The 25,206-nt window shown below is 44.8% G+C and overlaps 1 protein-coding gene and 1 long non-coding RNA gene across 7 annotated transcripts in view; one reads left to right on the forward strand and one right to left on the reverse strand.

Annotated features, from left to right (window-relative positions):
- Nucleotides 1–6,083, reverse strand: part of LOC147579393 (uncharacterized) — a 30,122-nt gene extending 24,039 nt beyond the window's left edge. The window contains exon 1 of the long non-coding RNA XR_015253881.1: nucleotides 5,798–6,083. This is a non-coding gene — a long non-coding RNA (uncharacterized LOC147579393). The remainder of the gene's footprint in view (nucleotides 1–5,797) is intronic.
- A 3-nt stretch (nucleotides 6,084–6,086) lies between these two features.
- The window catches only part of DDX11 (DEAD/H-box helicase 11), a 39,301-nt gene continuing 20,181 nt past the window's right edge, over nucleotides 6,087–25,206 (forward strand). For 2 of the 6 annotated variants that reach the window (XM_086714329.1, XM_086714332.1), the window contains exons 1-5: nucleotides 9,578–10,511; nucleotides 10,768–10,915; nucleotides 17,555–17,803; nucleotides 18,506–18,592; nucleotides 18,907–19,064. In XM_086714329.1, coding sequence (XP_086570455.1) covers nucleotides 10,772–10,915; nucleotides 17,555–17,803; nucleotides 18,506–18,592; nucleotides 18,907–19,064 — 638 coding nt within the window. In that variant the 5' untranslated portion in view covers nucleotides 9,578–10,511; nucleotides 10,768–10,771. Of the gene's footprint in view, nucleotides 6,231–9,575; nucleotides 10,512–10,767; nucleotides 10,916–17,554; nucleotides 17,804–18,505; nucleotides 18,593–18,906; nucleotides 19,065–25,206 lie in introns of those variants that run through there. The other 4 variants (XM_086714330.1, XM_086714333.1, XM_086714334.1 and 1 more) reach the window with 4 other exon arrangements.

Here is a 25,206-nt window from a genome sequence, read left to right on the forward strand (position 1 = left end):
TATTTCTTTCTTCATTTCTTTACTTATTTATAAAGTTTATTTATTTTGAGAGAGAGAGAGAGAGAATGAATTCCAAGCAGGCTCCATGCTATTATTGAGGGGCCCAATATGGGGCCCGATCTCACAAACCATGAAATTGTGACCTAAGCCAAAATCAAGAGTCAGATGCTCAACCAGCTGAGCCACCCAGGCACCCCTCCTTTTGCCCACTTTTTAACTGGGCTGTTTTGTCTTTGCTGTTGTTAAGTTGCAGAAGTTCTTTACATATGGTAAATATTAGCCCCTTATTAGATACATGGTTTGCAAATATCTTCTCTCATTCTGTAGGTGGCCTTTTCACTCTGTTGATTGTGTCTTTTGATGTACAGAAGTTTTAATGTTTATTGTTGTCCAATTTATCCATTTTTACTGTTGCGCCTATGCTTTTGGTATCCTATCCAAGAAATCATTGCCAAATGCAAATCCCCTCTGTTTTCTTCTAAGAGCTTTATACTTTTAGCTTTTACATTTAAATCCATTTTGTGTTAAAATTTAACTTTTTTTTTTTTTAAGAGAGATAGTGAGTGAGCAAGTGTGGCAGGGGTTGATCCCATGAACCTGGCATCATGACCTGAGCTGAAATCAAAAGTCAGATGTGCAACTGATTGAGCCACCCAGGTGCCCCCATTTTGTGTTAATTTTTATATATGGTATAAGGTAAGGGTCAGACGTCATTTTTTGCATGTCAATGCCTCCCCTCCCCCCTGCATTTTAACTGTTCACATCTTCAGAAATTTTATCACTTACCAAGGCTTTAGTTCTTTTACCCAGGGGTGATCAAATCCATATACCGAGCTTCTATCTCTTTCCTGAACTCTAGTCCTCCATTTTCAAACACTGATGAATACCTCATGGAAACATTGATGGGGTAGCCTATAAATTCAGTCCAATGAATTAGATCAACCTATTATGTAAGGAAACAGAGTGTATCCCATGTCCACGAGAGTGTGGCTTAATGAGGAAAAGTCATACACCTAGATATGCACTGGACATAGTAATCAAATAAACTAGGGCTCAGAAAAATAATATTAGGGTGCATCTTCCAATGTTCCAGGAGAGGCACATGGATTCTTGGGGATGGGAGAAATCTGGTCTCTAGAGTTTTTCTCTTAGATGACAGGCACATTTCATGGGATTTTCCCAGTAAGTAGGTGATACATTTCACTCAAATTTCTATGTTTTCCTTGTTCTGATTCTATGCTTACCAAGAAATCTTCCAATTCACATTGGCTTCCTGAATAGAAAGAGATAAATTAGCTTCCACTCACCTCACTGGAAACAGCTCCGCTATAAAGGAATCCATTGGTATGGATGTAAATTTAGTGATCATGCATTTGTAGTCTGACATTTTTTTTTTTAATTTTTTTTTCAACGTTTTTTATTTATTTTTGGGACAGAGAGAGACAGAGCATGAACGGGGGAGGGGCAGAGAGAGAGGGAGACACAGAATCGGAAACAGGCTCCAGGCTCCGAGCCATCAGCCCAGAGCCTGACGCGGGGCTCGAACTCACGGACCGCGAGATCGTGACCTGGCTGAAGTCGGACGCTTTGACATTTTTTTAAAATTTATTTTGAGAGAGAGAGAGAGAGAGAGAGAGAGCGAGCGAGCATGAGCAGGTGAGGGGCAGAGAGAGAGGGATAGAGAGAGAATCCCAAGAAGGCTCCACACTGTCAGTGCAGAGCCTGATGCGGGGCTCAAACCCATGAACAGGGAGATCATGACCTAAGCCAAAATCAAGAGTTGGTGGGGCGCCTGGGTGGCGCAGTCGGTTAAGCGTCCGACTTCAGCCAGGTCACGATCTCGCAGTCCGGGAGTTCGAGCCCCGCGTCAGGCTCTGGGCTGATGGCTCGGAGCCTGGAGCCTGTTTCCGATTCTGTGTCTCCCTCTCTCTCTGCCCCTCCCCTGTTCATGCTCTGTCTCTGTCCCAAAAATAAATAAACGTTGAAAAAAAAAATTAAAAAAAAAAAGAGTTGGGCACAACTGACTGAGCCACCCAGGCGTCCCAGTTATCTGACACTTTCTGAGTTTACTAAGATAATTCAGCTTCTGGACTGATGCTCAGTTGGTATTTATTGAATGGATGAATGTTAAGGCCAGGCTATACCTTGGAAAAAAGATGCCTTTGAGAAATCCTGGTTCTGCCTGCAGCATGGCATGTAACTAATGTGTACCACATGAAACTGCATAACAAAGACAGAATATTCCTATCCCCTTCAAAATGCATCATCACTCCTGACCTCCTCATTTTTGCTCTACTTCCAATTGTCAAAAGCCTAAATCTCAAAGTTTGATTTACACTTAGGACCCAAGTTTACTTATTATTAGATTTTATTTATTTACTGTTAGATTTAGAGCACAGCTGTATCTACAGGGGATCTAAGGAAACTTAAAATAAAAGCATAGGAATGCTAGGGGTGCCTGGGTAGCTCAGTGGGTTAAGTGTCCGACTTTGGCTCAGGTCATCATCTCGCAGTCTGTATGAGTTTGAGCCCTGTGAGCCCGGTGTCGGGCTCTGTGCTGACAGCTCTTTGGATTCTGTGTCTCCCTCTCTTTCTGCCCCTCCCCTGCTTGTGCTCTGTCTCTCCCTCTCAAAAAATAAACATTAAAAAAAAAAGCACAGGAATGCTAAATTAATATTAGTAACAGCTAACCTTTGTTGAGCTTTTATAATGTGGCATGCAAGGTACCTTAGCACCTTATCTCACAAGAATCCTGTAAGGTCGGTTCTGTCACTATCTCCATTTTAGAGCTGAGAAAACTGAGGCTCACTAAGGCTCAGAGTGCTTAAACAGCTTGCAAGTTCATTGAGGTTGTTAATAGTGGAGCAGGGATCTGAATCCAGATGGTCTGACTTACTAGAGCATGGACTTAAAATGATCAAGAAGTAATAAGAACAGAAAAAGAAAGTATCAAAAAATGCTGGTCAATGAAAAACTAAAATAGCACACATATAGCTTTGAGGTTTTTAGCAGCAGAGGCAAAAAGGCATATATAATGGGCTTAAGCAGCTCTCACTGTTGAGTTATAGAAAATGTATTTGTACGTGAATAGGCAATTTTTTCTCCCTGGATTTGAGTTTTGAGAGGAGTTAAGAAGGTCTTGGAGTTAATTCAGTGAATGGCACCATCTAAGGCTATTTAATAAGAAATGCAGAGGTGGTCTACATAGGGCTAACAGTCTTGATTTTACCTTTGGGACAAAGCCCAGGGTCCAACATTAGGAGTGTCAATCTTGTATATAAGCCATAGAGTGAGGATGAGGGGAAGACAGAGGGTCATATGCAGGTTTATGGCCTAGCAGTAACTGCCTCCATCCCCTCCGTTCCTACCGCTGGCACTCTTGAAGTCCATGTCCCTATTGCATTGTCTGCTTTTCTACCTAACCTGGCTTCTTTGCTTGCTTCTGGTCTCTCTCCCTCCTAAACACCCTTTGAGATAGGGAAACTGAAGGACTTCATAAAAATCTGCTTTTTTTCTCCTTTTCCTGCTTCTATTCTTGCTAGGACTTGCACCCACCCCCACCTTACACATGCCTCATAGTGCAAATAATGTATGTCTTCTTCATAAGAGACAGCATCTAAGGAAGGACCAGGCACGAATGATGGGAGGAAGCCATCCTATGTGTTCCACTGGCACTAGACATCATGACACCAAGACCCTCTGGCTCCACGTAATAACACTTGGGCCCTCCTCTTTGTTCTAACTGGTTCCTGGATGCCTGAGGACATGTACAACAGACCACACTCCTGGATAAAAACCCAGACCCCAAACATAGACCAGACTCTCTCTCCTTTCCTTTCTGAGTCTCCCAGACACTTTGTCTGTAACTGTACTCTTTCTATACTTTCAATAAATTCTGCTTTCATTTCCCGCTGGCCCAGGTTTGATTTTTTTAAAAAATAATTTATTGTCAACTTAGCTAACAGTAGTGTATACAGTGTAGTCTTGGCTTCAGGGGTAGATTCTCGTGATTCATCACTTACATACAACACCCAGTGCTCATCCAAACAAGTACCCTCCTCAATGCCCATCACCCATTTTCCCCCCTGTCCCAATTCCCCACCCCCATCAACCTTCAGTTTGTTCTCTATATTTAAAAGTCTCATGGTGGGGCGCCTGGGTGGCGCAGTCAGTTAAGCGTCCGACTTCAGCCAGGTCATGATCTCGCGGTCCGTGAGTTCGAGCCCCGCGTCAAGCTCTGGGCTGATGGCTCAGAGTCTGGAGCCTGTTTCCGATTCTGTGTCTCCCTCTCTCTCTGCCCCTCCCCCGTTCATGCTCTGTCTCTCTCTGTCCCAAAAATAAATAAAAAACGTTGAAAAAAAAAAAAACTTAAAAAAAAAAAAAGTCTCATGGTTTGCCTCCCTCTCTGTAACTTATTTTTCCTTCCCTTCCCCTATGGTCTTCTGTTAAGTTTCTCAAAATTCCACGTATGAATGAAAACACATGATATCTGTCTTTCTCTGACTGACTTATTTCATTTAGCATAATACCCTCCAGTTCCATCCATGTTGTCACCAATGGCAAGATTTCATTCTTTTTCATTGCCAAGTAGTATTCCATTGTATATATAAACCACATCTTTATCCATTCATCCATGTACATTTGGGCTCTTTCTATACTTTGACTACTGTTGATAGTACTGCTATAAACATTGGGGTACATGTGCCCCTTTGAATCAGCACTCCTGTATCCTTTGGATAAATTCCTTGTAGTGCCATTGCTGGGTCATAGGGTAGTTCTATTTTAAATTTTTAAATTTTTTGAGGAACCTCCACACTGTTTTCCAGAGCGGCTCCACCAGTTTGCATGCGTCCTTGGTCGAAGAGGACAACCTTCCCCGATAGAGGAGGACCGTTCTTCAGTCAAGGGTATACAAGCAGCTGCACTCCCCTGCTAGAACCTCCAAATAAGCCACCCCCCCCACCGCCCACCAGCACTGCGGAGTCCCTGGACCTGGCCTGTTGGCATCGCCTTCATACTGCTTCCAGTTTAATATTTCCAAGACATTGCCTTTGCAACTTAACCTCTGTGTTTAAAAACATTTTAGTGACTTGCAAGTTGCCTACAGTATGTTAAAAAGAAAACCACAGGCCCAAAATGCATCACTTAGGCCAAGTCAGTAAACCAAGACTCAATACCTACCCTAACTGCAGTTTCAGCCTCCAGGAATTGTAACCTTTAATTAGTCAGTATGGAATTTCCTGGTCAACCACTAGGAAATTTACTGATATACTCCTTCTGCTCCAGTTGGAAGGGGATGGTGGTGGGCAACCTTGCCTAAACAAATTCCTGGCTAACAAATTCATTTTTTTTTTTAATTTTTTTAACGTTTTTATTTATTTTTGAGACAGAGAGAGACAGAGCATGAATGGGGGAGGGGCAGAGAGAGAAGGAGACACAGAATCGGAAGCAGGCTCCAGGCTCTGAGCCATCAGCCCAGAGCCTGACGCGGGGCTCGAACTCACGGACCATGAGATCGTGACCTGAGCTGAAGTCGGACGCTTAACCGACTGAGCCACCCAGGCGCCCCCAAATTCTTTTTTTTTTTAAAGTCTTCTTTGTCTTTAAAATCCTTTCTTTTGTTTAACTTAGTGGAACTCCCCTATGCTTCCTAGATGGGATGCTATGGATTCAAGAACTGTTTAAAAAAGCCAATTAGATCTCCAAATGTACTTGAATTTTGTTTGTTTTTAACAAGTATGAAGTCTAAGTGTACTATTTTGCTGTTTAAAGTCTTCTACCACCAGACCCGACTTACCTTCCTGTCTTATCATCTTCTATTTCTCCAATGGTGCTTCTTAAATTAGAGGCTTCATACCAGGAGTGGGGGGTGGGGGAGGTGGAGGAGGGAGGTGGAGCTTTGAAGCGATAGGGCCAAAACCCAGCGAGCATTTCAGACCACAGCCTCTAGGGGTCTGTCATGACCAGGACTCCCAGCGCCAGAAAAAAAGCCCAGCCCTGAGTCTGCCGCGCAAGCGCAGTGGAGCAAAAGGAGACCAACTCCCACCCACCCCTTCGAGTTCAGGGGTGCGCAGGCGCAGTGGTGCGGGGGCGTGGCAACGCAGCACGCTCCTCCCAGAGGCCGACGTTGAGGAAGAGGCGCCGCGATTTCAAATTCCGTAGCGTTATGCTCAGACTCCTCAACTCCTCCCTGGTCTGGACTTCGTGGAGCAGTCCCTCGGGCGAAGACGGTGAGCGTGGTGCCGTGTGAAAAGGCGAAGCGAGAGGAGAGAGGGCAGGCGCTGGTGGAAACGCAAACACGGCGAGCTGTAGTGCAAAGGGGCAGGGCGAGTCGGAGCGGGAAAGAGTTCTGGAACCTGGGGGCGGGGCCAGTGCATGATTGGCAGGCTAGAAACCAATGGGAGGGGTAAGGGCCTACCAAGGAGGGTGGGACCTGTAGTTGACGCCCCAAGCGCTTTTGGAGTGAGACTAGCTAGCACGCGTCTGGGGGCTTCAGATTAGCCCGGCTGTGCTAAGCGCTTTTCATAAATTGCCTTATGCAGTGGTCACTACAACCACATGTGAATAAGTGCTGTTACCTGAGAAGACTGAGGCTTAGGAATATTCACATAAGCTGCGATCCCAGACCTGGCCACCCGAGCCCAGTTCGCATACTGTTACTGGCTCTGCTCCACTGCCCATCTACAAGGAATCAAGGTGGAGTAGAGTCCAGTCAAGAGGACTGAGATGAATGGAATTGACCAGCTTGTTGGAGGAAGTGTCATGAAAGTGGAAATAAATACAAGTAGAGAGAGAGAGAGAAGGCCCCAGCAAGGTGTCACTGTGGGAGTTGCAGCCCAGGCTGTCTCTCCGGGCCTTGGAGCATTGCCGTTGTGCAACATGCTATGGCTTTGGATTAGCAGCAGGTGCAGGAAAGCTTTTCTTTTGGGGCTGTGTTGTCTCCCAGGTGTGTGAAGTTCAAGTATTTTCGGAGCCTAACAGCACAATAGTACCTGGAACGTACTTGTGTCAGGTTGCTGTAATAAAATACTTGAGGCTAGGGAGCTTAAACAGCCGAAATTTATTTTCTCACTGTGGCAGAGTCTGGGAATTCTAAGGTGCTGGCATATTTGGTTCTTGGTGACAGCTCTTTTCCTGACTTGCAGATGGCCTCCTTCCTTATCCTCATATGGTGTGGAAAGAGAGCTCCTCCCTCTTTCCTCTTCTTATAAGGCCACCATTCCTAGTAAGGATTAGGACCCCACTCTTAGATTTTGTTTAACCTCAGTTTTCCCCAAAAGCCCTATCTTCAAATACAGTCTATAGGGGGGGTTAGGCCTTTAATACATAAATTTTGGGGGGACACAATTTAGTCTATAGCAATAGTTTATACACAGGTAAATAATGAGTGATAATTGGGTACCAGAGAAAATGAACTCTCAGAATTAATATGTCCCTGAGGGCTTTCATGTATCTTATGTCCTTTATAAGTGTATGGCATGTGCCTTGGCACTGGTGGGGATTTCTAGGGAGAACTCATGTGTGGGGTCGTGGTTGTCCTCCACAAAACCAACCCGAAGAGGTCAGAAAGAGTTACACCAAATGACCTTAATAGCGCTTAGTGAATCCATTATTCAAGGATTTATGCAAACCCTTCTTTAACTTGTGATTTGGCTTGTGCTGCTTTGGGAATAATGAGATCCATAATTACCACCCACAGGGAAGTGAAATAATAATTGCTTTTCTTCTGTATTGTTTCATGTTGTCATTCTGAAGTTTGGTAACCAAGTCTTTCTTTTCAGTCTGCTTGCCCTGGTGGGAGGAAGAGGGAGGAAATATAAAGCCCAAGGGCTTGGTGATCTGGCAGATGGGGGTTCACATCTTGAGTTCAAGCACTTGCTGAGTGACTGGGCAAGTCTCAATCTTTCTGAGTCTCAGCGTTTTCATCTATAAAATAGAGCTAATAAAAATATCACACAGGGTTGCTGTGAGGTTATGTGAAAACAGTTTGAAATTATTAACGGGCCCTTGGACTAGATATTTTAGTCATGGGGACTATTCTACCCACACCTCTGAAGAACAGAAACCTCTACCTACAGCCACCATGTCAAGCTGGCTATTCATTCATTTCATCAAGATTTATTTGAGTACCTAATAGGTGCCAAAGTACCTATTCTGGTGCTAGGGGCAGGGAAGAACAAGACAGACAAGTTTCCTCCTTTTATGCTGTGTATATTCTGGTAGGGGAGGATTGTAAAAAAAATAAGTTCAGCTAGTGCTAAGAGCTGTGAAGAAATGAAATACAGGGTAATAAGACAAAAGAGTCACTTAAAGTAGGGTGGTGTGTGTTTGGATGGGAGTGTTATTTGACCCACATGGGGTGGCCAAATAGGGAGGGAGTCATTTTTAAGGAGGTAAGGGGAGTCCTAAATGTCCATTGTTTCCCACGCAGGGGTGGAAGGGAGTGGTGGACAGTAAGCACGAGGCCCAAGCTGATTATATCAGGCAGGGTAACTCATCAGTCTATAGGCTGACCAGTGAGTGATCTATTTTAAATGGAGAGGCAGTGCTGACTAGATTTTTCTCTTGGGATTTAGAACTAAGAAACATGGAAAGATTTTTCCCTTGGCATTGAGAGTTGGAGCTGAAAGGTAGAGGGTGCGAAGAGGCCCTGTGCAAGCTGAGGTTTTGGGTAAGCAGAAGCTATGAGTAAGCAGAGGAGGTCAATGAGTGGCTCCATGTGGCATGTGACTGAGTGGGGGAAGGACAATCCATGGGTGTTTACTTGCTGGTGAAGTTCTTGGAGCCCTCTTAGAATCCAGACTACTTTGTAGTTGTGGTCTGCAAGAAATCACACTCTGCTAGTGCCTTAGGTTCTAGGTTTTGGCACGTTGTCTCAATTTTTAATTTCTCAATATGTATATTTTCAGTAGATCTCCCTTTTACTTATGCTAGTTATCTTTTGCCAGACGAATCTTACTAAAAGAGCCATATGGAGGGGCGCCTGGGTGGCGCAGTCGGTTAAGCGTCCGACTTCAGCCAGGTCGCGATCTCGCGGTCCATGAGTTCGAGCCCCGCGTCGGGCTCTGGGCTGATGGCTCAGAGCCTGGAGCCTGTTTCCGATTCTGTGTCTCCCTCTCTCTCTGCCCCTCGCCCGTTCATGCTCTGTCTCTCTCTGTCCCAAAAATAAATAAACGTTGAAAAAAAAATTAAAAAAAAAAAAAAAGAGCCATATGGATCTTGGTTTGGATCCCTGGTTTTCCTCTTATTAGCTGTGCCTTTGAAAACTAATTTCTGTAAGCATTAGTATCCAGCAACTGTATCTTTAGAGTGTGGTACAGGTTAACTGAGATAATAGTAGTAAAAAGGCCTGTGAACTCATCAATATTTGTTAGATACCTTCCTCTTTTATTCTGATCTGAATGGTTTTTTGATTACATGCCTCCCTCTCAGTATTGACTTGTCCTAGTTTTTAAAAGTCACCCCCTTTTTTTAAGTTTATTTACTTATTTTGAGAGAGAGAGCATGCATAAGTGGGGGAGGGGCAGGGAGAGAGAGGAGACAGAGAATCCCAAGCAGGCTCCACACCATCAGTGCAGAGCCCCGTGTGGGGTTCTGTCTCACAAACCGTGAGATCATGACCTGAGCTGAAACCGAGTCAGACGCTTAACTGACTGAGCCACTCAGGTGCCCGCAAAGTCACCCTCCTTGTAGTTCTTTCACCTCTGTAGTCCTTTTAGGTGTCCCTAAACTGGAAGAACATCATGGCAACTACCCTTCTTTCATAAATGTATGGACACTGTCATTAGTCTTATTGAGGCCAGTTACATAGCAAGTGGATTTCAGATTGATAATTATTTGTATTTAGAAGAGATGGGCCTGTCCAATAGTTTGGAGCAGTGACTTCCAAAAAGAGAGTGGGAACCAGGATGGAAGAGTCAGTCCTCCAAATGGTAATGAAGGAAGAAAGGGTATGGAGAAGCTATCTCAGAGAAATTTGGTTCAGAAGAGGAGGGAAAAAGGAGCCGCAGAGTTCTTAGACCTTGGCCTGGCAAGGAACAAGAAATGCTGTGGTCTCAGTATTGGAAGCTCTGGCAACCAGGTCTTAGTCCCTGTGAAGAGAGCTTCTCCCAGCCTGCAACCAGACAGAAAACTCTTTATTTCTTAAAGCTGGAGAAGTTTTAGGAGGAGGCTCTGGTTTATACTGGAAGTGCAGGCTAGGACGAACTAAGAAGCACATTAAAGATACCTGTGAAATATGTATGTATACGTGAACCTGTGCCTCGGAAAGAACGTACCAGTAATTCTCTGCCTGTGCGTCATGATCTTCCAGATCTTCCCAGCCTTCCCAGCAGGCTTCAGTGAGGCAGCTGTGCCAGGCAAAGGCTGCACTGTGGAGATGTGAGAGAACCGTCCTGCAGAGGTAGCCAGGAGCGACATCCTTGACATCAGGGGCACAGGTCTCTGAGAGGAAGTCTGTGCACTTTTCCTGGAGGCATTAGAAGGGTGTCTAAAAAGCGAAATAATCCCAGGTAAAATGGCAGGGTGGTTTCTGTTCAGGGGCTTTAATAGGCTGCTTTTTGTGTAACCATTTCTGATAAATGTCACCAAGTGGATTACATGATTTGGGTATGGCTTCGTGACGATACCTGGAATGGAGAGAACGTGGTCTCTGCTTGCAAAACAGTGTATAACCTAAGGAGAAATTCCATAACTAGTATTGAGACTGCTCTTAGGAACTGTTGTAGCTTTCAAGCCAGTACTTCCAGGTTTATTTTTCCCCCCTAGGACCATGGCTAATAAAACCCAGGAAGATGGTGGCATCCATTTCCCTTTTCCCTTCACACCCTATTCCATCCAGAAAGACTTCATGGCTGAGCTCTATCGGGTGTTGGACGCTGGCAAGATTGGAATATTTGAGAGTCCAACTGGCACTGTAAGTATGCATCATCAGGGGCTAAGAAGTGTCCTGAGAGACCCCTGATTCCGACACTGCAGAGGCCACCTAGCATGCTTGTTAGTCTAGGCAGAGATTTTCATGGTTTGACGTCAGGCAAAGTAGTTCTCTCAGTTTATCTTTCTGAGTAATAGTCACTTCCTGTATTAAAATGTTAAACAGAAGGGCACCTGGGTGGCTCAGTCAGTTGAGCCTCTGACTCTTGATTTTAGCTCAGGTCTTGGTCTCAGGGTCATGGGTTTGGCTGAGCCGTGTTGGGCTCCGTGCTGGGCGTGAAGCCTACTTAAAAAAATAAATAAACACAGCCCCAGAATCTGAGAACAATTAGGCTAAAGAATTTGAATGCCAGTAGAAACCAAGACCTGTAGCACTAAAACTTTCCAGATTGTTCTGGGTACACAACTGCTTTGATGTTGAGAAACAAATTAGTTTGGCTTTTTCACAGATTAAACCTATCGGTTTAGTCTTTAGGAACGAGGTTACTAAGTGCTGAGGGTTCCCATCAAAGGGCCCTGAGTTTTTCCTTCTGGGACTGGAATGAGAGAGGGATTTATCAGAGGGTGGCCTTGAGGAGGATTAGGGCTATGGCAAGCAGTCCCAGCCTCTTGCCTCCCGCTCAGAAAGTACCGTGTGATGGTGAGATGCCTGCGTTGATGTGAAGGTCCCCCAGTGAGGCCGCGACCTCCTGGAGGCCGTCCTCCATGTCTCTGTCATCCGGTGGAGCTCGGCATGTTCGACCCACAGGAGGTTCTTAACCCAGTGCAGCAGTCCACTACCAGTCCACTGAGGTGTTCTTAGTATCAGCAGAGGCTTCCTGGTAAATAGATTTGGGTGTTTCGAGTCCTTATTTGACCATTCTGCAACAGTTGGTGGTGGTGAACATATCCCTCTCCTTTGTGTGAAGTGATCCCAAAACATGAATCAAAAATAATGCATGTCATTTAAAAAGTTAAATGTATTAAACTTGGTTCTTTGGGCAGGTACTTATAATTCTTTTAACTATTTACTAAGAAATATACTTGCATAGCACATTTGAAATTGTAAGCTTCGTGCTATTTCTTGATTTATGGATTTTAATCATTGTACCTTCCTCTTGTGAGAGCTAAGATGCAGCTTTCTTACCATTTCTTTTCCTTCCCTCGCCCCATCCTCCTGTTGTAGTTAGATGGAAAGTGTTAGCCTCTCCTAAGCCGGTATGCTCTGATTATGGGTTTTCGTCTCGAATAATTTTTATTTTCCCAGTATGCCTTTTAAAGTATGTCTAGCTAATATGCCTACACCACTTTCTCTCACACCATCCAGTGGCCTCCGTAGGATATTCCATACATAAAATTACTGCTTAGTCTGGCTCCTCAGCTGCCATAACAAAATACCACAGATTGGGTGGCTCAGATGACAGAAACTTATTTTTCACAGTTCAGGAGGCTGGGAAGTGCAAGATCAAGGTTTGGGCAGCCTCTAGCTTCTGGTGGAGACTCTTCCTGGCTTGTGAGGGCCTCCTTCTTGTTGTGTCCTCACATGGTAGAGAGATCTTTGGTGTCTCTCCCCTTTTATAAGTAGACCAGTTCTATAGGATCAGGGGGCTCTGTCCTTAGGACCTCCTTGAAGGCCTTTTCTCCAATACAGTCACATGGGGGATTAGGGCTTCAACATGAATTTGGGGCAATATAATTCAGTCTATAGTAATTACCAATTCCATTTTACCCTGCAGACTTCCTTCTTGAAATTCTCCCATTTGTTCTTACGTTCTGCTTCACAGCTATTATACTAAGATTTCCCATCTCTCCTTAAAAAATAAAAAAAAAAGCAACATTATGAAGTATAATTGACATACAATAAAATACACCCCTTGTAAGTCCACAAGTTCAGTGAGTGTTGACAGATGGAAACCCCCATATAACCACTGCCACAATGAAAATGCCAAACATTTCCACCAGCCCAGAAAGTTTGTTGTACCCCTGGCTGCTGTTCCTCCCCTCACACCCTGCCCCAGCCTCAGGTAGTCAGTGATCATTTACCATCTCTGTAGATGAGTTTTAACTTTCTAAAATTTCTTGAAAATGGCATCATATCATAAGTACTCTTTTGTGACCAGCTTCTTATGCTCAGCCAGCGTAATATTTTGGGGATTCATCTATGTTGTTGTGCATATTCTTAAGTTTTTTCTGTGTTTGAGTCTCTTGTTTCCTGGATTCGTTATCTTCTTTGTTTTGGTAGAGAACATTCCTGAAGGGTTGTATGGGAGGTAAGATTTTGAGACTTGCTGCAAGGGTATTAATCTGCCTTTCTCTTGATTGATACTGATAGTTTGGTTGGGTATATAATTCTAGCTGCAGAACACTTTTCCCTCACAACTACTCCCTTTCCTCTCTAGTTTCCATTGTGGCTACTAAGAAGTCCCGTGTAACCTGCACCCCAGTTCTTGGTGGTGACCTGACCCACCTCATCCTCCAAAGTTTTCAGGATCTCCTCTATCTTTTGTATTCTGAAATCTCATGTTGATGGGTCGGATGTGTGTGTTCAGTTCCTTGTGTTGGCCACTTGGTGGGCTCTTTCCACCTGGAGGCTTCTATCTTTCCATTCTGAGACATTTTCTCACATCTGATAATCTTCCTGGTACTCCCATTCTTTGAGTTTTGGACTTGCTGGTTAATTCTGTAATTATGTTTTCTTCTAATTGCCCATCTCTTTGGGCATCCTGGTTGGGTTTTGTTTTGTTTTCTTTTTGCTTTAAATTCTACTTAAGATTTCTTTGGCTTTGCTGTCCAGTCTTTCTATTCAGTTTATTTTTATTATCCTAGCCTTAATATTCAAGAACTTTTCTTATTCTTTGATTTTTAAAAATAGCATCCTATTTTTGTTTCATGGAAATAATATCTTTGTGAGGATATCAATTATAGCAGTATTTTGAATTTTTGTCCCCCCCTGTATCATCTTGTCATGCAGCCTCCTCCCTCCCCCAGTTTTGGTTCTGTGTTTTGTTGAAAGGCTTTCCTCAACTGTCTGGTGATCTTTGGCTGTCTTCTATTGGTGTTCAAGAAAAAGCTACCACAGGGCTGACGGACAGGCCTGTGGTGCAAGCTGGCTGTGGACCACTGAACTGGCCTCTCTGTTGGGGCCTCCAGTGATCAGTGTCTGTGTGATTTCTCTTGAGCCATCCAGTTTTTCCAGAGAAGGCTCCTCTAAACTCTTGCCTTCTAGTCCTAGGCTGATGGTTAGTATTCTCGAGGGTGTCCTGGGGAAGTGGCTTCAGGTGCATGGTTTTTTGCTTAGTGTCCTGGTTTGATTTCAACTCCCTTCTCCACCCTTCACTTGACCTGCTATCTCCGGGGCCCTCCTGGCTTAGCTCCTCCAGAGGGTGCACATCCTATCTTTTGCAGAGAAGATCTCTGCAGGCACTTAGGCTTACAGTCCTTTACTCTGTCACGTCCAGTTCTCTGCTTTTCATCTCTCCTAAAACTTGTTACCCTCCCTTCTTCCACTTTCTTTCTGTGGGGTTTAAGCCTCTTCTTCCTTTGGTGTAAATTTAGTGTGTTTCAGAAAAGAACACAGAAGAGCATGTATTTATTCTGCCCTGTTTAATCTGAAGGCTTCAGGTCCCCATCTCAGCCCTCTGCCCATTCCGTACATCCTCTTCCTCTTCTTAGCCCTTTGTTGTTGATGTTTCGGATTCCAGGTCCTCATATCTTTGTTGTGTCTTCAGCTACCATCACATTCTGACCCTGTCTGCATCTCACCTCTGGTAAGCTCTTTCTCCTGTCACCATGTTGTTACATGCCAGGCCTCACCTGCTGGGCCTCTGCCCTGGGTGGCCACCTCCCCACTTGGGTCCTCATGATGCCTACTAAACTTGGACATGTCACCTTTTTAGCCTTTCATGACTCCACCACGTTGTGCTGACCTTCTGACCTTGTGCCCCCTGTGCCTTGTGTAACATTGCAGTTTTGGGCACTCTAAAACCTGGAGTCCATGCTTCGCAGAGAACTGTGATGCCCTGCAGGTCCTGTGTTAAGTTTGTGCCTGTGGGGATTTTTAGGGAGCTGCTTCCCAGCATCAAGCCCAGCACTTGCTACAATGTGGGTGTTTAGAATGAATGAATTTACTTATCTTGGCATGTATTTTATGACTGTGATATCTTGGATGGTACCCCAGGAAATAACATTGTTCAGAGCTAGGTATATTGTGGGTACTTTATTAGATTTATTTCATAACTGAGGCAAGCATTTGGTCATACATCCTTTTAACATTTTCCGATTAATACTTTTGCTGTCTTATTAGAAGGTATAGAATTGCAGGACCTTAGTTCTCCTTTCTCTTTGTGTTAGAGTGTATTCACAATTGTTTCTGGAGGATAACTTTGACCTTCCCCTTAGGAACTTCCTCAGCTCACTTTGAAGTGGAGAGTGCTGGCTCTCTAACCAGGTGTCTGCCCCTGGGCCATTGTTACAGGGGGATGTCTCACCTGCTGCTAGCCAGGTGATGGCTAAAGGCAGTAGCTCCCCATTTTACTGGCAGTACAGAATGGCTGCTCTCCAGGTTCTGCTGGGGAGTGCTGTCTGGAAGTCTCTGCCACTCAGTATTTCTCAAAAGCTGAGAGAAATGGTATATATGGGGCTTTTCCATAGATATGTTAGAAGTGCCATTCTATCATAGGGCCTTTCAAAAATTGATGAAATAGGTTCTTAATCTAGGACAGTAATAATTGTATTATTATTACTTAATAATAGCAAAAAAAAAAAAAAAACTCCAGCTGCTTACTTATGTACCACGTATTGTTCTAATCCTAGTGTAGGTATTAACCTTTTTCTTTCAAAAAATTTTTTTTTCATGTTTATTTATCTTTGAGATGTTATGTTTCATGTTATTTATCTTTGAGAGAGAGGGAGAGACAGAGCTCAATCAGGGGAGGGGCAGAAAGAGGGAGACACAGAATCTGAAGCAGCCTTCAGGCTCTGAGGTGTCAGCACAGAGCCCAATGCGGGGCTTAACCTGTGAGATCATGACCTGAGCTGGAGTCGGATGCTTAAGCCACTGAGCCACCCAGGTGCCCCTGTAGGTATTAACCTTTATGGGTAGGAACTTAATGCTTGCAGCAGTTCTCTGAGGAAGGTACTATTACTATCCCCCTCCCCACCTTTTTTTTTTTTTTCTCCAACTTCCCATGTTTGTACGTGTGGAGCAAAGAAGCCTAGAAAGGTTAGCCTCAGGTCACAGCTGGTGAGTGGAGGAGCCAGTGTTTGGCCAGCAGCCTAGACTCTGGAGCCTTAGCCACTGTGCTCTGCTCTTTCCCCATCTCTGAACACCTGTGCATTTTACCTATAGTTCGTTTAAGCCCAAATTAGGTTCAGAACCCCTCTGGGTACTCTGGGACCCCCTAGTTTAAGCAGGCTCGGAGAGCTGACTGCCTGCCTGGAACGTGTAGGTTCCTGTAGAGACTCGCCTGAACTGAACTGCCCTTTGGACACCAGAAGAAGCAGCCTTAAGAAACCCATGTCAGTGGCCTCCCAGAAGGACTGTGTTAGTGCTCCCCCTGCCGTAACAGAGTTTCACAGGCTGGGGGTTTCAGTAATAGAAACTTCCTCTTCACAGTTCTGGAGGCCAGAAATGCAGAATCACAGTGTAGGCAGGGGTGGGTCTCTCTGAGGGTGAGAAAGAAGAGACTGTTCTGGCCTGCCCCCCTGTGTTTTATCACATCGCTTTCCCTCTGGGCATGCCTTGGTGTCCCAATTTCCCCTTTCTGTAAGGACACCAGTCTTACTGGATCAGGGCCCTGATCTTAACTAAATACATCTGGAGTGACCCTGTTTCCAAATAAGGTCACATTCTGAGACACTCAGGGTTAGGACTTAACACAAGAGTTTGGGCGGAGGGTCCTCCCAATTCAACCCACAGGGAAAATTCTGGTCTTTAAGTAAAGAATTGTGTTCTCCAGAGCAATTCGTTTGCTTTTAAAGTGTTTTGAAGACCAGGACTCATGGGGCTGTATTAAAGTGGAGAGCCCAAGGTGGCTCCCCCTTAGTGAGGATATAGGATTTCAAGCTATATATTATTTGGCCTAAATTCTTTTTGGGGGCTATTTATCTAATTCTTCACCTTTTTTTTTTTTTTTTTTAATTTTTTAATGTTTATTTTTGAGAGAGAGAGACAGAGTGAGAGTACAAGTGGGGGAGGGGCAGAGAGAAAGGGAGAATCCCAAGCAGGCTCCGAGCTGTCAGCACAGAGCCCCATGTGGGGCTTGAACTCACGAACCGTGAGATCATGACCCAAGCTGAAGTCTGACGCTTAACCTACTGAGCCACTCAGGTGCTCCAAATTCTTCACCTTTTAATTTTGTTAACTCGCGGTATTTATATGTAGCCTGATAAGCCACATTAAATTATTTTAGGAACAATGAGCTGTATAATTAAACCATGAATTTCATTTTCATTTCTTCCTTTTTCATATTTTCCTTGGCTATCCTTTTGCTAATTCCTTTCCTGCCCTTTCCCAGCTCAGTCTTAAACTACCTTCTAGTAATTAAAGGTAGACCTTCCCTGAAGGCTTTATTAAAATGGGAAACATCATCTGGAAAGCTTTAATTTTTGTTCTCTTTTCCTGAAGACCTTTTTCTTCCTGTAGGGAAAATCTTTAAGTCTGATTTGTGGGGCCCTTTCCTGGCTCCGTGACTTTGAACAGAAGAAACATCAAGAAGAAGCACGTCTCCTTGAAACTGGAACTGTCCCCTTAAGTGATGAGAAGGATCAGCTCCCATTTCTTTCATCCTCCTGCAAAGAGACCCCAGACACCCTGAGGCCTGCCGGAGAGCCTGACTGGGTGACTCAGTTTGTGCAGAAGAAAGAAGAAAGGAACCTGGTGGACCGGCTGAAGGTGAGCCCTAGGGTGACGGGAGGTGAGAATGATCCAGGAAACAGTGTTTGGGTGGTAATTTGGGGTTGATGAGTGTGTCCTTCTCCTTTGCAGTGCCTTCTTGAGCCAGTGGTACTGTGCCCTTGCTGTCTTTTTAAAGTTTATTTGTTTATTTTTGAGAGAGGGAGAGTGGGAGAGGGGCAGAGAGAGAAGGAGGAGGAGAGAATCCCAAGCAGGCTCTGCGCTGTCAGCACGGAGCCCGACACGAGGCTTGAACTCTTGAACCATGAGATCATGATCTGAGCTGAAACCAAGAGTTGGACACTCAACTGACTGAGCCACCCAGGCATCCCGCTTTCTGTCTTTTTAAAGCTGATGTCAGTGGGCCTTCTCTAGACCAGGGATTGGCAGTTCCATTCATTACCCACCTGGAAAAAGAACCTCACTGTTGCCATTGGCAACATGGTTCAGTGGCTGCAAACTCCATTAAGGGAATGAATTTGATTGAGAGTCTGTGGCTTCGGGAGGGAGTGTGTAGACCTGCAGTGAGCAATAGGGCTGGGACCCAGTGAGGGTCAGGGATGCTGCTGCACCCTTGAGAGTTGCCCATGGAAGGGAGAACCGCCCTGTGTGAAGAGGCACGAGGCCAAGCCCCAACTCTTTAAGGAGGGCCTGGTTTGGGCCTCCTGCGGGAGTTTCCTGTGTGGCTCCTTCACCCTGTAGGAGGAGCAGGTCAGGCGGAAGAAGCGAGAAGAGCGCCTGCAGCAGATCCGTCACAATGCACAGCTCAAGTATGCAGCCAAGCGCATGGTGAGTGTCCTCTCGGAGTGGCAGGGATGGTGTATGGGCACGGTCCCACTGCGTGGGGCCTCACGGAGTTTCTCCTTTGGGTGAGTGGTCAGGACCTCAGTATTCTTGCCCTGACCACCCCCTCATCACCCGGAAGCTGGCAGCTTGAGCTGAGGTATTGATGCCTGGGGTGTAGATACCAGTAGGACAGTGAGGCCTGTCGAAATGGCATGTGTGTTGTCCTTGGTGGTAGCCACTTCGAGGCTGACTCCGTCAAGGGGGCAGGGGCACCCATACTGAGATTCCTCTGTCCCACTTGTAATGCTCTTACACAGAGACGGGAAGAAGAAGAAATGGAGCGTCTCCTCCACCTCAGCAGGGAGATGCTAGCAGAAGGAACAGGGACCGAGCCCCTAGAGCAGCTGGTATGTGGGGACGAGGAGCTGGTCCTCGCCGAGTACGAGAGCGATGAGGAGAAGGGAGCAGCTCGTGGGTAAGATGGTGCTTCTCCTTTACCCACCTCCCCTGTGCTGGTCTGCATGGGGGCTCCCAGGGAGGCAGCTCCTGTGCCTAGAGAGAGGCAGCCTGCTGTGTCCCTCATGAGACATCTGAAGGGATGGAATGCCATCCCTTAAGTTCCTCATAAATGGGGGCTGTGCCTTAGGCTACAGGGCTAGGAAGGGGAGGAGCAGGGACCTGCACCCAGCACCCAGGCCACTTTTGATCATGTGCTCTTAGCTCCTAGACTACACCTTGTGAGGTTTATGATATAAATCATCAATGTATCCTTAGCCCAACTTGTTCTTTTCGCCTTCTGGCTTCTGAGTTTCTGATGTGTGAGTCCTAAGCTGCTGGGTGGAGTACAAACACTGAAGGTGACAGTGAGGATGTTCTGAGGCCACACTGCCCTAGTGGGAGCCTCCTTTTTCATTCATGCTTTAGTTGCACAAATGACCTTTGAGGGTCTGCTCTAGGTGTGGCGTGGCTCCAGATGCCACAGACAACAGACATGACCCCTGCCCTCCGGAGCTTGCATGTAGTTGATGGCGGGGGGTGGGGAATGTACACCAGAACTGTGAAATGAGCACATTTGCCCAGGAGGAGAATAAAACGTGAAAGGGGTAGCGTGTGGGGTCGCACCTCCAGGTGAAGCTAGGAGAGCCCTCCAAGGGGGTGACAAAGCATGAGAAAGAGCCATGGGGAGACCTGGGAGAAGAGAGGTCTAGTCAGTAGCCTGAAGGTACCCTGGTCTGGAAACGGGAACAGGTTTGGTAAGTTCAAGGGGCACAGAGAAGGCCCAGGGGCTGAGCAAGAGCGAATGAGGGAGAGAGGGGAAGAAGAGGCAGCTGTGTGTTTGGGCCTCATGGGTCCACTGAGGGTTTGGGTGTTCTCAGTGCAGTGGGGCTGTGGGGTTTCAAACAAGGGAGTAACAGGATTGTATTTGGGCATTAGGGCATTAAAGTCATTTTGGTATCAGTTCTTTCCCCAAGTCACAAGTACCCCTAGAGGTCATCCCTCTTAGGCTCCCAACTTGGAAGCATTGTTTTCTGCTCCTCTAAAGGTGACTCCAGTGTTCTACATTCTCATTGACACTGGTCACCATGTCTGTGTAGAGTGTAACTCCAAGGCCTGAAACCTTTGGTTGACTCTTTTGTGATGGAGAAAATCTTCAGTGTGTCTGCAGTGCACCTTCTAACTTCACCATCGGGTGCTCAGCGTCCCAGCTGCCCTGACTTTTCTTTCTTTTCCCCCTCAGCTTTATTGAGATATAATTGGGTTATAACATTGTGTAAGTTTAAGATATATACCATGATGATCTGATATCTGATACATGTATGCATTGCAAAACAATCACTATGATAAGGGTAGTTAACAAATCCATCGTCTCACATACTTAACATTTCTTTAAAGATGTGCTCTCCTAGCAGCTGTCAGGTGTACAATACAGTGTAGTTAATGACAGTCATCATGCTGTGACCCTAGAACGTATTATCTTATAATGGTACCTTTACCTTTTGACTACTTTCACGTCCCTCTTCAGCCCCTAGCAATCTACTCTGTTTCTAGGAGTTTGGTTTTTTTAGATTCCACTTAGGATATGTCACAGAATTGTCCTTCTCTGTCTGACTTACATCACTTAGCAGAATGCCCTCAAGGTCCATATATATTGTCACAAATGGCAAGACTTCTTTCTTTTTTATGGCTGAATATTTCCGTGTGTGTGTGTGTGTGTGTGTGTGTGTGTGTGTGTGTGTGTGTGTGTGTGAGAGAGAGAGAGAGAGAGAGAGAGAGAGAGAGAGAGAGACATTTTCATTATTCATTCATCTGTCAGTGGATACTTCGGTTGTTTTCATCAGTGCTGCATTGAACATGAGGATGCAGAGATCTCCATGAGATAGTGATTTCATTTCCTCTAGATATATACCCAGAAATGGGATTGCTGGGTCATATGCTACTTAATATTTCTAATTTTTTGAGGAATGTCCGTGCTGTTTTCTAGAGTGGCTGCACCAATTTACATTGCCACCCACAGTGCGCAAGGGTTCCCTTTTGTCCACATCCTTGCAAACATTTCTTTCTCTTTCTTCCTTTCCTTTCCTTTCCGTTCCATTCCTTTCCTTTCCTTTCCTTTCCTTTCCTTTCCTTTCCTTTCCTTTCCTTTCCGTTCCGTTCCGTTCCGTTCCGTTCCGTTCCTTGTCTTTCAGAGTACAAGCAGGAGAGAAGGGCAGAGGGAGAGAAAATCCCAAGCAGGCTCCATTCTCAGTGCAGCGCCTGACCTGGGGCTTGATCCTTATGACCCTGGGATCGTGACCCAAGCTGAAATCGAGAGTTGGATGCTGAATGGGCTGAGCCACCCAAGCACCTCATCTTTTTATCTTTTTGGCGGTAGCCATGCTAACAGGTGTGAAGTGAAATCTCATTGCAGTTTTGATTTGCATTTCCTTGGGGATCAGTGATGTTGAGCATCTTTTCGTGTACCTGTTGGCTATTTGTATGTCTTTGGAAAAATGTATATTCAGTTCCTCTGCCCATTTAAAAATTTTTTTTCTGTTTATTTTTGAGAAAGAGACAGGATGTGAGTGGAGGAGGGGCAGAGAGAGAGGGAGACACAGAATCTGAAGCAGGCTCCAGGCTCTGAGCTGTCAGCACAGAGCCTGATGCTGGGCTTGAACTCACAAACCATGAGATCGTGACCTGAGCCAAAGTTGGACGCTTAACCAACTGAGCCACCCAGGCGCCCCACCTCTGCCCATTTTTTAATTGGATTACTTGTTTTTTGCTGTTGAGTTCTATGAGTCCCTTATATATTTTGGATATAAGCCCCTTATCATCAGATAGGTGGTTTGCAAATATTTTCTCCTTTCTTGGTTGCCTTTTCATTTTGTTGATTGTTTCTTTTGCTGTGCAGAAGCTTTTTAGTTTGACATAGTCCCACCTGTTTATTTTTGCTTTTGTTGCTTATACTTTTGATGTCCTATCTAAGAAATTATTGAGAAGAACAATGTCATGAAACTTTTTCCTGTGTTTTCTTCTAGGAGTTTTATGATTTTAGGTCTTACGTTTAAGTTTTTAATCCATTTTGACTTAGTTTTTGTGAGTGGTGTAGGAGAGGGGTTCCATTTCGTTCTTTTGCCTGTGACTATTCAGTTTGCCCAGCACCATGTTGAAGAGGCCATCTTTTCCTCATTGAGTATTCTTGGCTCCCTTGTCCAATAGTACTTTACTATATATACCTGGGTTTATTTTTGGGCTCTGTTCTGTTCCACGGGTCTTATGTGTCTGTTTTTATGCCAGTACCAAAGTGTTTTGATTACCATGCTGTTTGAAATAAGGAATTGTGATTCCTCCAGCTTTATTCTTTCTCAAGATTGCTTTGGCTGTTTGGGGTCTTTTGTGGTTCCTAATGATTTTTAGGATTCTTTTTCAATATCTAAAAAATGCCATTGGAATCTTGATAAGGAATTGCATTAAATCTATAGATAGCTTTGAGTAGTATGGACATTTTAGCCACGTTAATTCTTGTGACCCATGAACATGGGACATTTTGTCATCTGTGTCATCTCCAGTTTCTTCATCAAAGTCTTGTAGTTTTGAGTATATGTCTTTCACCTCCTTGGTTAAATTTATTCCTGAGTATTTTATTGTTTTTTTTTTTTTTTAAGTTATTTACTTTGAGAGAGACAGAGAACAGGTGAGTGGGGGAGGGGCAGAGAGGGGGAGAGAAGAGAGTCCCAAGCAGGCCCCTTGCTGTCAGAACACAGCCTGATGCAGGGCTCAGAATCACAGACCATGAGATCAGATCATGTCCTGACTGAAATCAAGAGTTGTACGCTTAACCAACTGAGCCACCCAGGCACCCCAATATTTTATTGTTTTTTTTTAAATGTTTTTTAAAATTTATTTTGAAAGAAAGAGTGTGAGTGGGGGAGGGGGAGGGAGAGGGAGAGGGAGAGAGAGAATCCCAAGGATGCTCCGAGCTGTCAGCTCAGAGCCCAATGCGGGGCTCAAACTCACAAACTGTGAGACGTGACCTGGGCTGAAATCAAGAGTCAGACACTCAACTGACTTAGCCACCCAGGTGCCCCAGTATTTTATTGTTTTTGATGCCTTTATAAGTTAGACTTTTATTTCTTTTTCAGATAGTTTATTATTAGTGTACAGAAATGTACCTGATTTTTGTGTGTTGGTCATGTGCCCTGCAGCTTCACTGAATTTATTAGTCCTAGCAGTTTTTTGGTGCTATCTTCAGGGTTTTTGTAAATAAAATCATGTTGTTTACTTCTTCCTTTCCAGTTTGGATGCTTTTTATTTCTTTTTCTTGTCTGATTGGTCTGGCTATGACTTCCAGTATTATGTTGAATAGGAGTGGTGAGAGTGGGCAACTTTGTCTTTTTCCTTGTCTTGATGCAAAATCTTTCACTCTTTTACTGTTCAGATGTTAGCTGTGGGCTTGTAATAGATGGCCTTTATTATGTTGAGGTACATTCATTTGTACCTAATTGATTGAGAGTTTTTATCATGAACAGGCGTTGGATTTTGTCATGTTTTTTTCTGTGTTGAGATGATTATGTGACTTTTATATATCATTCTATTTATTGATGTATCCCATTTACTGATTTGCATATGATGAGCCATCATATTTTAGGGATAAATCCCACTTGATCATGGAGTATGATCCTTTTAATATGCTATTTAGTTCAGTTTGTTAGTGTTTTGTTGAGAATTTTTGCATCTGTATTCATCAGGGAAATATGCTAGCCTGTAGTTTCCTGTGTTTGTAGTGTTCTTACCTGGCTTTGGTATCAGGGTAATGGTGGTCTCATAAAATGAGTTTGGGAGTGTTCCCTCCTCTTCAGTATTTTGGAAGAGGTTGAGAAGGGTTGGCATTATTTCTTTAAATATTTGGTAGAATTTGCCTCTGAAATCATCTAGTCCTGGGCTTTTCCTTTGGTGCTCAGAGGCCTGCCCCGAAGCACAGATTTTGGGATCTGGATTAGAACCAAAACTTTTGACCCTGCCCAGGGCTGAGATGTCCAGACCTCTTTATGCATCCTATCTCGAAGAGATAAGGGCAGAGAGGCTCTGTAAACCCTTTGCCACCTGCCTCCAAGACTGCTTGCCCACTCCTGTACTTCTCCTCAAGAGGCCCCTGGGAACAAGAGAAAGAACTTGAGTGGAGTTTGTGAATATTAGAGAAAGTGCTACTTAGGGTCTGGGCCTGAGCCAGTAATCCTGCAGATTTCTACAGCTTCCAGTGCCCTGGCATTTCAAGAGACATGAGCCTCTCTGAGAACACAACTCATTCTGAATATAAAATTTTTGCTCTTCATTTCTTCACATGTCCAGCTTCTTACTAGATTCGGTTGAGTTTGCTTACTGTGTGATTTAAATCAAGGCCTTTCAGACAAAGCTGACTGAACAATTATTGATTTATTTATTGACCGGGAAGGCAACCCTATAACTCCTCTTCTAATCCCCCAAAGCAATTAGCATTTCTGCTTTTTTTTTAAAATAAAATTTGCCAGGTGAGTAAAAAGAATCCCAGTGATGGCCCTGTAGGTAGAGTGTGTCTGTGAAAGATTTTGTGTTTTCTGAGGAACCTAGACTAATAATGTTGACCAAACATTCAGCCTTGTAATGCAGGATTTATCTCCCCACCAATCTGCCAGTGCACATGGGCTCTTCATTCATTGCTGGGAATGGTAGACTGAGGTGCTGGCGAGAGAAGAGATTTATCTGGTTCTGAGTGACAGCATCTTTTATTCAGTCAGTCAGCAGTCAGTTGTGACTTCCCTCAGGAAATGTGCGTGGAATTCCTGCTGTGTGCCAAGGCCTTGGTGGGACCCCTGGCATTCACAGAAGCTAGATACTCCCAGGTCCTGCCCGTGGACGTGACAGCCTGGAGGGGGAAACAGACCAAGAATAAGTTATTTTGAATGAGGTGCAGGGGGGCCATGGCAGTGTGTCAGAGGCCAGCCAAGCCTATGGGGGAGGTTGGAGAAGGCTGAACAGAGGAGACAATGTTTATATGGGGATCTCAAAGTTGACAGTTGGCTAGGTAAAAGAGGAGGTGAAGGGAGAGAGCATTCCAGGCAAAGAGAACAGCATGTCCAAGGCTCTGAGGTGGCAAAGAG

This window comes from Puma concolor, chromosome B4, assembly GCF_028749965.1.
Source record: "Puma concolor isolate L17-30 chromosome B4, mPumCon1.1.hap2, whole genome shotgun sequence".
Lineage (NCBI taxonomy): Eukaryota > Metazoa > Chordata > Mammalia > Carnivora > Felidae > Puma > Puma concolor.